This window comes from Biomphalaria glabrata, chromosome 9, assembly GCF_947242115.1.
Source record: "Biomphalaria glabrata chromosome 9, xgBioGlab47.1, whole genome shotgun sequence".
Classification (NCBI taxonomy): Eukaryota; Metazoa; Mollusca; class Gastropoda; family Planorbidae; genus Biomphalaria; species Biomphalaria glabrata.
In genome coordinates, this window is record NC_074719.1 from 46,306,345 (window position 1) to 46,318,939 (window position 12,595).

General features: G+C 39.4%; 1 protein-coding gene across 1 annotated transcript in view; it reads left to right on the forward strand.

The window, feature by feature from the left end:
• The window catches only part of LOC106053463 (uncharacterized), a 64,786-nt gene that overhangs the window by 2,069 nt on the left and 50,122 nt on the right, over positions 1 to 12,595 (forward strand). The window contains exons 3-9 of the mRNA XM_056040757.1: positions 1,850 to 1,981; positions 3,568 to 3,705; positions 4,872 to 4,996; positions 7,567 to 7,753; positions 10,245 to 10,446; positions 10,742 to 10,830; positions 11,759 to 11,836. Of these exons, the coding sequence (XP_055896732.1) occupies positions 1,850 to 1,981; positions 3,568 to 3,705; positions 4,872 to 4,996; positions 7,567 to 7,753; positions 10,245 to 10,446; positions 10,742 to 10,830; positions 11,759 to 11,836 (951 nt within the window). The remainder of the gene's footprint in view (positions 1 to 1,849; positions 1,982 to 3,567; positions 3,706 to 4,871; positions 4,997 to 7,566; positions 7,754 to 10,244; positions 10,447 to 10,741; positions 10,831 to 11,758; positions 11,837 to 12,595) is intronic.

The window sequence follows — 12,595 nt, forward strand, 5'->3', positions numbered from 1 at the left end:
TAAACTTCATTAGCATTTTTGTTTGTAATCAGAAAACGTTACTTTTGGTATAGAATTATAGGAGAATGCATGCTCTTTTTTATATAAAACAAACCACGTTTTTAAACCAAAAATTAATGTAAATGTAATGGGGTCAAATCAACGATGGTATCGTGAATTAGGAGAGAAAGAGTTAAAATGTCTGGCAGATGCGACGATGCCAGTCATTTGTATGATGAGCGGATGGTGACATTCAGGGGCGGACTGGCTATATGGGCATTTGGGCAAATGCCCGATGGGCCGGTACTCAAATGGGCCGGTAGGGCCACGGAAATGGCCTGATCGAAGCCACTATGGCACATATCAAGTTGTTAAAGGTTTTATAATATCCTTATTATGTTGTTATTATTTTTTTTTTATAAAAGGCCATCTGAGCGTCATGTTTAAACAAAAAGTCTTTCACAGACATAACAGTGTAATACTCTTTTAATCAAACACATTTTCCGAAAAAAAAATGCAGAATGTAGACAGTGCTACTAGTAGGCTTCATCTTTTTAGGGCCTACATAATTGCTGATTTAAAAAGACGCAATATTGCTTATTAAGATATATATTTCACTGTATGCATGCATATCGATACATTATCAAACTTAACAATGATTTTTAAGGACCGATACACCTAGACATAGATGCCCATCACATGATAGAGAATTTGTGGGGAGAATTTTATAGAAATGCCCGGGCCGATTTTGACACCCAGTCCGCCCCAGGTGACATTGACAAAAGCATTGTTAAACTAGAAACGCTACACTTAAAAACCATAAACAACGCCAACACTATAACGCCAGATTCATGAGTCAATTTATTTACACACTCTCACAGTACGAGGTTACACACAACACTATGATATGAACTTTCTTACCAAGGGGAATAACTCTACATACTAATAACAAACACATACACATAAACACAATGTCAACATTTCTTTTTTTTTTCTTTCTTTCATTTATTCTTTTCTCCGCTCATTCATTTCTTCTTCTCTTTTTTCACTGTATTTTGAAGGCTAAGTAAAACTGAAGAATCTCCCGATCAGGACTTGCCTCAGGCGAGGGTCCAGAGGAGATAGCTGCCCAAAAGCTGCCTCTGTATATTGCGATTGGTAAGACATGTAAGCGTCCGAGGCATGTCCACCTTTCGCACAGCTATAAGATCCAATGGCACATCTAAGTTGAAGATTCATATATATTTACACAGAAAGCATACAGGGATGTATTATTTGTCATTATCTAATATATAAAGTAGAATGTAAGGAGTATGTATATATGTAGGCCTATGTCCCGCATAGAAATCAAAACCGCTTGAGCTATCTTGATAAAACGTGGTACAAATGTTTCTTTGATCATGGCTGAGACCGAAGTATATATTTAATGTCCCTCACACAACCCAAAGGCCTTGAAAAAAAAAACAACAAAAAAAAAAACTAAATTTATCTCTATTTAAGAATGAAACTTTTTTAACAAATCGGGTAAACCCGTTTTCACAGTATGTTGTATTAGATATCAATAGGTCGGCTAAACTGGTAAACCCGTTTTCACAGTATGTTATGTTAGATATCAATAGGTCGGCTTAACTGGTAAACCCATTTTTCGCGGAAAAAATATTTTTTAATGTTAAGGAAACATTCGCCATGTTTGACATATATCTAAATCCAATCCACTAGATTAGTCAAACCCAAACAAAAGCCCTCAGGCGCGGGTCATATCCGGCTAGTCTTTAAACATATAAGCCAGCTACTAGATTGAAGGATCATCCCTCCCAGCGGTCTTCCTTCCAGTAATTCATACATTTAACTATAACTAAATCCTCGCTAGGCTTACAAGAGTGCCCAGCGGGCAGACTTCGACCTGACAGACCCTTATAACAGGACCATCAAAAGTGAGTACAAGTCTCTTCACGACCCTCTGCTGAAGGAATGGTTCTCAAAACCTCACCTCAGACAGCAGGTACAACTCTGTGTGTTGTTGGTATTAGTGACATCCCGCGTGTTCCTTGAATCTGAATTTTTTGGTGTTAGTGTGAGAGAGTTAATTGGTGAGGAGAGTGATCATCCTTGTAAAGTATACTATATTAAAAATATTGTGGCACGAATATTTTTTTAACGCTGTTGTCTATCTGTGCTATATCATTTAACTCTCCCCTAGCTATGTGGCTCTACTCTCCTGCTTTTTTTTACAAAAATTATATTAACTCACTCCGTCCGTCTGTCTGTCTGGTTGCACATTTTGTACAGTTTTTGTTTTCTCCCACTCCTCATTCTTGTATCAAGTTGAAATTTCACACAATCATTCTTAGTCGATGACAATACACGAATCAATCCAAAAATTAAAAAAAGAAAAAGGGAGTTAAACCTTAAGATATGTGGCTGTGATTTTGCGGTTCTTCTCCTTAGATATGCTTTAATGTTGTTTTTTTCATAGCTCTCTTGTTTGTTTTATCCAGCTGTTCGACTTTTAAAAATGTTTTCATCTTGTTCATTATTGAAGAAATGAGCTTATAATTAATGTTTCGATCAGAGTATTATACATCCAGTTGTTCCTTTAACATCTCTGACTTCTAACGCCTCTGACTTCTAACGCCTCTGACTTGTAACGCCTCTGACTTCTAACATCTCTGACTTGTAACGCCTCTGACTTCTAACATCTCTGACTTGTAACGCCTCTGACTTCTAACATCTCTGACTTGTAACGCCTCTGACTTCTAACATCTCTGACTTGTAACGCCTCTGACTTCTAACATCTCTGACTTCTAACATCTCTGACTTCTAACATCTCTGACTTCTAACGCCTCTAACGCCTCTGACTTCTAACATCTCTGACTTGTAACGCCTCTGACTTCTAACACCTCTGACTTCTAACATCTCTGACTTCTAACATCTCTGACTTCTAACATCTCTGACTTCTAACATCTCTGACTTCTAACATCTCTGACTTCTAACGCCTCTAACGCCTCTGACTTCTAACATCTCTGACTTGTAACGCCTCTGACTTCTAACACCTCTGACTTCTAACATCTCTGACTTCTAACATCTCTGACTTCTAACATCTCTGACTTCTAACATCTCTGACTTCTAACACCTCTGACTTCTAACATCTCTGACTTCTAACATCTCTGACTTCTAACATCTCTGACTTCTAACATCTCTGACTTCTAACATCTCTGACTTCTAACATCTCTGACTTCTAACATCTCTGACTTCTAACACCTCTGACTTCTAACATCTCTGACTTGTAACGCCTCTGACTTCTAACACCTCTGACTTCTAACATCTCTGACTTCTAACATCTCTGACTTCTAACATCTCTGACTTCTAACATCTCTGACTTCTAACATCTCTGACTTGTAACGCCTCTGACTTCTAACACCTCTGACTTCTAACATCTCTGACTTCTAACATCTCTGACTTCTAACATCTCTGACTTCTAACATCTCTGACTTCTAACGCCTCTGACTTTCAAAGCCTGACTTTCAAAGCCTCTGACTTCTGCTCTCTGACTTTTAACATCTCAGACTTCTGCTCTTCTGTTGCCAGCTGGTACAACAAAACCTCATCACAGAGAGTGGGAATGTCTCGTGCAGCGTGAAAGACTTCAACGACTATCGTTACTTCCTGAGACAGAAAGCATTGGTCAGGCCCAAGACATCCCCAGGCGAGGATCAAACTGCGCTGGTAAGTACAGCACAGCTGAGAATTTTTTTTTCTTTCTTTTTCCTCAGATTTCATTTCTTTTAGTGGGGGGAGGGGGGAAGAGGGGGGGGGGGTAATGAGGATGTAGATCTACGTCACTGGGTGTCACGATGACCTACTGAACACTGCTGCGACTTGGTTTGGCCACTTCAACTTTCCATGGCTTGCAAAAATATCTTCCTACAGAGTACAGTACCAGACAGTGAGACGAGTCAAATCATAGAGAGATGAATACATCACCCTGGATGAGACCACAAGAAATAATCAAGGGCCTGAACTTGGTACTGGTACAGCAGACCCCGAAGACAAGGAAATGTGAAGTTTAAAAAAAAAAAAAAGCACTTTTCGCCTACAAAAATATTTCAAATCCCTAATAAAAAGTCATGAAAGAGTATGGCGATTGGACATACAACATCAGCTCTACGATGACAGAAGAAAGAGGCGTCCGGACCCATAAAAAAATACAACAGACCATACTACGTAAGCGGTGAAATATTAAAACAAGAATTTTTCTGGATACAATGAAACGAAAAATTACCGCTGCAGGGGTGAGCGACTATATAGAAAATCCAATAAGACATAACTGACGGACAGTGAGAAGACATAGGAGAGTATCAACTAACAACATACTTTTTTTTTTATATATATATATAAGATGTTGACAGACATTTCGACTTTTTCCCATTTTTTCCTCCATCCATTCCATTGGCCTCCTTCAGTCGTAGAACGACTATGGTCCATCTCAGAGCACACTTCCTCATGTGGCTGTGGTAGCCCTATTTTGGAGAGACACTACCGTCCACAGATAGCGCAGGTTAAGGTGGCTTTGGCTTCGGTGGTAGAGGAGCTGGCCGTTTTTCGGATTGTACGTTTTTCTTCCTGAGCTGAGACCCATGTACTTTCACTGTCCATAGCTTTTTTTTTTTGTCACTGTCTCTCTCCATCTGTTGCGGTCTAGAGCTAGGTCTTCCCAATTGTCAGTATTGATGTTCACATACAATAAATTATAGTACTTGCTTATGTATGTGTGTGTGTTGTTTTTTCATAAAAAAAAGTTATTGCCATTACTAGCAAATCTTTATCCATATATACTAGAAACGACTATAACTATACTTCTCAATGAAATGACCACAGTCCATTCTGTGCAGGCCAGGAGACAACATTTATTACAAGAAAGAAAGCTGAAAGCCGAAGTGTTCGGTGTGGAAGTGAAGTACAAGCTACTGAAGGCCAGACAAACCTCGCGAGAGTTAGATGCAGAGAAGCGTAGAAAGTAGGTCACTTCGTCTTTACAGTAAACATCTTTACACCTTTTATCTTTACACTTGAAGTGCTATCTATCTTTACGCTTCTCTAGCATCTTTACATACTTTACAGTTAATATATTTAATCTGCATTAATGACTTTATAAAATTTTAAAATGCAATCTGATACTTCAATAGCAATTATATTTGCCTACATTCCTGCAAATTTTCAAAAGAAAATAATAAGAAATGCACAAGTAGATAGCTTTTATATAAGAGTATGTTTACAAAACAAAATGGCCGCCGTTGCCATAGCAACAACATTTTCAAACCTTTTTTTTTTTTCTAGATATTTGATAGGGTACTCATACATAACATTCCTGTATAATATCATTAGATTCGAAGCACAAATAAAAAATTTGGTCTCTAAGTGTTTCCCCTACCCTTAACAAATATCTAATCAACTTTCCTGGGTCCTTTATATAATATAGGCATTGTCATCTAGTTCTAAGATTAAGTATGCGTGCAGTGTTTCACATGACTACGCAACACATTTGCGACCAGCATATTTTTCCGCACCAGATGCAGACAGGGGCTTATTTAAGTCTGCGTCTTCTGCGTCTTACTTCAATAAGGGCTTTTATTAGGGTCTCAACTGTTTCTCCCGTGGCTTTTGAGAGAGCTCTCTTTTAGACAGTAATTGTTATATTGTGTTGGCTTATTGCAGTTCTAAGTCTTGATTTAATATCATTATTATTATTATTATTATTATTATACTGGGTTAGGCCCATTTTAACTGACAAAATGGTAATCGCCTGATCTGCTGTTTATTGATAAAAAAATAAAAACCGCTACCATTATCGCCGTACCACTGTCTCATAAATTAAGAAAAACTGAAAGGGAAAAACAAAGAAAATATGGGAACCTAGGCTTGGACATTAAACGTCTATGGAAGCTATCTAATGTGGTGGAATAAGTCCGCCGATCGGTCTGTTTGCCCTTTCCAATGGGGATGGTGGCCTGCGACTCCTAGGGGTAAAGTCTTAGAGCCACAACGTGGTAAATATTTTGTTGGTATTATATAGGCACATAGACAGGCACAAGCAAAACCCAAAGCTTAATGATTTTGTGGAAGAAACAGATATATTTAATAAAGAATAATTAAGAAGAAATACAATCAGCGAGTAAGGGGGGGGGGATGTACAGAATGGTTTAGGATTTTATGATAACGTTTAAGATAATATCATCACCGTGATGTTGCTCATAAAGATTCGTGTATGGTTTGCTTATTCGGCTGTCTCTCACTTATCTGTTATTCAAAGTTCTCCTCCAGGGTGGGGTGAGTTGAGGCTCCATTGTGCTGGCAGCCAGTTGCTGGTGCCCTGCAGGTAGGCTGGCACTAGTGTGATGAATATGAGGATGCCACGTGGTGGGCTTACTCCTGTGGTAGTTGCAGACCGGTCCTGGGACTTCAGTCTGGAATGCCTTCAGTTCTGGCCGAGGGTGATGAGTGACTCACCCTCAACGGGGATGTGTGGAGAGCTGCTGAGGTCTACCTTCAGTCAACAAAACAGCCTGCCCTGAAGTAGGAGGCTATGAGATGAGACGTGAGAGGAGCCTGGATTATTAAACCATACAGGCTGGTTGGCGAGGGGCGCGTCCTTGATAGGAGCGTCTCCCTCAGACTAACTAAGATACTTGCTAATCAGCATTTCACTAGGTCTAATAATAACTGTTCTACAAATAATATAGTAATAATAATACAAATACGTATATAGATGTACAAGGCAGGGGCATCAATGAGGAGGGAAACAGGGGGACCATATTACAGGGTTGTAGCCCCTGTGAGCTTATTGGCCCACAGGTAAACAAGTCCATGGTCGCTCGTGACCAGAGGACCGTGACAAGAGAAAAAAGAAGGGGGGGGGGTAGAAGAGGGCACATCACTATGCAGGCCGACCGGCCGAAAATAACGGGGTAGACACGCGAGACTGATTCTCGGGCCTAAAGGATGCATGGTAACAGCATAGCAAAAAACAAGCATAATTATATGTATACATATGTGCACATATACAGGTACATATGCACAGGTAAGGAAATAATCTAGACGTGAGTAGGTCCAGATGAATATGGATATGAATAAATAACAAATGCATAAATAGACAATAGGATTAATTAAGTTGTAGGGTGGATGTCCACCGTGGGGAGTACAGTCAACATTGACGAGTAAATGAGGAACACATAGTTATAGGTTTTCACAAATGTAATATGAATACTCGTTTCGTTATTATTATTATTATTGTTATTATTATTACTGTTATTGTTATTATTATTATTATGTTAGAAAAGAACGAGTGGTCATTCTCTGGCGCAGCCACGGTCGAGTTTCGTTAAAGGGAAACAAAATTCATCGTAGTCCCTTTATCAGTTTCCACCGAGGAATTTTGTGGTGATGTGGCAGGTCTGCAGCAGTACCTCTCTCTGACAGGCAACGAGAATGTTCCTAATATTATTGTTATATTATCATTAACAATAACATTATTATTACCATTATTGTGTTGTCTGATTGCAGTTCTAAGCCTTGAATTCTTGTTTACAGATTTGAGGAGAAGAAAGTCCAGGAAGAAGAAAGACTTAAGAAATGGGAAGACGGGCGTCGCAAGTCAGTCAACAAAGACAAGCAGAAGTCTGAGGACAAACTGGAGCAGATGAAGAGACGTGACGAAAAACTGAGAAGAAAGGCCGCACAAAAGTTACAGGAGTTCGAGTCCGATGCTCAAAGACGGGTAGAACATTTACATTGTCTCATATCCCAGCACGCACCTCTGTAGAGTCGTATATCCCAGAATGCACCTCTGTAGAGGCATATATCCCAGCTTGTACATCTGTAAATGAGGCGCGGTGGCTGAGCGGTAAAGCGCATGGCTACCGAACTGGGGTCCGGGGTTCGAATCCTGGTGAAGACTGGGATTTTTAACTTCAGGATCTTCGGGCGCCTCTGAGTCCACCCAGCTCTAATGGGTACCTAACGTTACTTTGGGAAAAGTAAAGGCGGTTGGTCGTTGTGCTAGCCACTTGACACCCTCGTTAACCGTAGGCCACAGAAACAGATGACCTTTACATCATCTCCCCTATAGACCACAAGGTCTGAAAGGGGAACTTTACTTTTTTACTCTCTGTAGAGGCACATATCCCAGCATGCATCACCGTAGAGGCACATATCCCAGCTTGCACCTCTGTAGAGGCATATATCCCAGCTTGCACCTCTGTAGAGGCATATATCCCAGCTTGCACCTCTGTAGAGGAACATATCCCAGCATGCAACTCAGTCGAGGCACATTTCATTAACAGAAAGATTATTATTATTTGGTAGAAACACATCGCCCCATATAACAGAACTGATCCATCCGTAGTGACACGACTATTATCCTACACACAAATCATGTCACTGAATCTGATCAGTAAGTCTATAGTACTCTCTACCAAATGATCGACGTCCAAATAACGTTACATGCTCAAGAAGAGGAAATGTTAAATGACTTCTTTTAGGGATTGATAACAAAATATTAAAACTTGTCTTGTAGATTGCTCAGCACAAAAATTTAAACAAATTACAAATAATTGCTGTTTACAATTGAACGTTGCATTCAGAGATGTCTACTTACAACATCTTTAGTCTGCTTTACATCTTTAGTCTGCTTTACATCTTTAGTCTGCTTTACATCTTTAGTCTGCTTTACAACATCTTAAGTCTGCTTTATAACATATTTGAGGCCGTATGCAACCAGGTGCTCTCTTCTATGTCAGGTAAGTCAAGTTGGCGCCTAAGCTGGTCTTTGAAGCGTTTCTGTGGAGCAACTCCGTTACGTCGACCACCTTTTAGCTCACCAAAAACGACCGCCTTTGGCATACGTTCGTCCCCCTTACGGGATACGTGCCCTACCCAGCGTAACTGTCGAACCATAAGAAGTCCCTCTATACAGCGGGAGGTCACTCACAAAGGCCGCGGGATACACATTTGAGACCAAAAGAAAATCCGCTGCCGAGGACAGACGCAGACGTCAAAAAGAAAATCTAAATAGACCACCTGCTGACAATAGTTATTCTTTCCCCTGGGTGTGGCAAGATATGTAGGTCACAGCTGGGGCTGCGCAGCCACGGGAAATACTGCATTCCTCACTGATCTTCGGACTCGAAGACAGCCTTATTATTTATAACATATTTACCTCTGCTTTACAAAATCTTTTCATCTGCTTTACAATATATTTCCACCTTCATAATGACATATTTACGTTTGCTTTACAAAATCTTTTCATCTGCTTTACAATATATTTCCACCTTCATAATGACATATTTACGTTTGCTTTACAACTTATTTCCTTCTACTTTGCATCTTTACGTCTAGATTATTACATCTCTCCATCTGCACTACACCGTGTTCACGTCTGCTTTCAAACTTCTCTACTTCCGTTTTACGACATCTCTCCATCTGCACTACACCATGTTCACGTCTGCTTTCAAACCTCTCTACTTCCGTTTTACGATATCTTTCCATCTGCATTACACCAAGTTCACGTCTGCTTTCAAACCTCTCTACTTCCGTTTTATGACATCTTTCCATCTGCATTACACCATGTTCACGTCTGCTTTCAAACCTCTCTACTTCCGTTTTATGACATCTTTCCATCTGCATTACACCAAGTTCACGTCTGCTTTCAAACCTCTCTACTTCCGTTTTACGACATCTCTCCATCTGCACTACACCATGTTCACGTCTGCTTTCAAACCTCTCTACTTCCGTTTTACGATATCTTTCCATCTGCATTACACCAAGTTCACGTCTGCTTTCAAACCTCTCTACTTCCGTTTTATGACATCTTTCCATCTGCATTACACCATGTTCACGTCTGCTTTCAAACCTCTCTACTTCCGTTTTATGACATCTTTCCATCTGCATTACACCAAGTTCACGTCTGCTTTCAAACCTCTCTACTTCCGTTTTATGACATCTTTCCATCTGCATTACACCATGTTCACGTCTGCTTTCAAACCTCTCTACTTCCGTTTTATGACATCTTTCCATCTGCATTACACCATGTTCACGTCTGCTTTCAAACCTCTCTACTTCCGTTTTACGACATCTTTCCATCTGCATTACACCATGTTCACGTCTGCTTACAAACCTCTCTACTTCCGTTTTATGACATCTTTCCATCTGCATTACACCATGTTCACGTCTGCTTTCAAACCTCTCTACTTCCGTTTTACGACATCTAGCTGAACATCATTGATAACATCCGCGAGCAGAGGTTCTACCAACTGGACCTGAAGAAGAAAGATGCCTGGAGAAAGAAGCGGGAAGTTCAGCTCAAGGCCCTGGAAGAGGCCGACAGGGCTAAGCGAAGGCTAGAGGCTGAGGTGATGAAAGCGAAGAAGCAGTACGAGGAGAAGATGATCAAATCCTACGCCAAGGATCAGGGTAAAGTTAGATAAAAGAATTAGTGTGGATTAAAATAAATAGTAGATATTGTCAATATTGCCAATAAAAAATATACTTGTTTTGTCAGTCTATTTTTCAAAACACGATAAAATATTGCCCTAAAGCTAGGAAATTAAATATAAACAAAGCTTATGTAAAGGAAAGCTACGCAAATCACTGGCACATCTCTCAATACTGCAATGTTCATCTCACCGTTTTGTGTATAAAACTAAAACTTCAGATATCATTGTCTTGTAGTTTTGATTAATGATCCTCTGGTAATGTCTGTTTTCAGCTGGTATACTGTGCAAGATGGAAGAGAAGGAGAAAAGGAAAGTAGAACGCAACCAAATCTTCGCGAAACGAATGACGTACGCTCTGGAGGTTCTCAAAGTTTCTTTTTCAAATAAATCAAATTGGCGGTAGTTTTAACTTGTCGTATTGACAATAGCGTCTTTTTTTTTTTTGTGTTCCACTTTGATAAGGATAATTGGGGTTTGATTTCACTTTGATAAGGATAAGTGGGGTTTGATTTCATGTAGTAAGGATAAGTGGGGTTTGATTTGAAATTTAAGGATATTAAGGATTAAGGATATGTATTTGTAGATACATATACATCTTTCTCATTCCCTATAATATTTACTTAAGATTTTTACAAATTATTAAATTTTTAACTTTACTATTTTAACTGTGAATAGACCTTGTTTTGATTGATTTAACTGTACAGAATTTAGCTCTTGTAAAGGGAGAGTAATCCTTGAAGGATTCCGGGCACAACATGGCCTAAATTGTGCCGATGTGCCAAAAACTCAAAACTCAAACGCTATCTATCTATCTATCTATCTATCTATCTATCTATCTATCTATCTATCTATCTATCTATCTATCTATCTATCTATCTATCTATCTATCTATCTATCTATCTATCTGTCTGTCTGTCTGTCTATCTATCTATCTATCTATCTATCTATCTATCTATCTATCTATCTATCTATCTATCTCTCTGGGTCCAAAGAAAAACTCTCGCCGAAGACAGAAGCAAAAGATAAAAAGAAAACTTAAATAGGCCCCATGAGGACAACGGCTTTGTCTGCATTAAATGTAGCAAAATATCCAGGTCGTAACTGGACTTTGTAGTCATGCGAAAAATGGCACTCAATCTTTGGAAACGAATACGTAAATATCTATGTCAATATCTATGTCTAGATGTATAGCTATATCTTTAGCTATGTCTTTATTTGTATTAATATCTGTAGCTACATTTATGTCTATAGCTATTGCTATATATGTATTTATATATCTTATACTCTAGGGAACTGATAAAAAGACTTTATGGGATGTCCACCAACTGACCACTGGATCAACACGTGCTCGCATGTGGCTCGTGGAGGTCAGTCACAGCTTTAGAACTACTGAGTGTTGCGACACTTTTTACTTGGCAAGCATTCTACCAGTGTTAGACGTGCACTGTTAGACTTTAACACACTGTTAGACTTAAACACACTGTTAGACTTAAACACACTGTAATACTTAAACACACTGTTAGACTTAAACACACTGTTAGACTTAAACACACTGTTAGACTTAAACACAGTGTTAGACGTATACACACTGTTTGATTTAAACACACTGTTAGACGTAAACACATATTACTAACTTTTAGAGTCAACAGCTTTGAAAATGCTGACAATAGGTAAAACAGACTTACGACGTGGCAACGAGCTGTCGGTCTCTAATGGCCACAGGTTACGACGTTGCAGGACCGTGTTCAGGCCGTCTCTCGACCAAACTCGTGAATTACAAGCTACATAACGTCCTGACACTTTTATTCAAATTACATGACGTTACATGACGTTGCAGAGGCTTTAGAATGACGATTCATTCCCACTATGCCATATCTAAAATATTACCATCGCAGACTCAGCAAGTCCGAGATAAAAGCATTTCTATATGACGTAGATTTATGTAATGTTAGTACAAATTATTTTCACGAGAACCCAGTTAAGTCTCTCAGTGGCAGCTTACATCTCGAGAGACGATTTTTTTTTTTTGCAACTTCTTATGTGATCTTCGAAAGCCCCAGGACGATGATCCATTGCTTCCACCAAAGATGCTTACGCTCCATCATGGACATACGGTGGCAAGACCG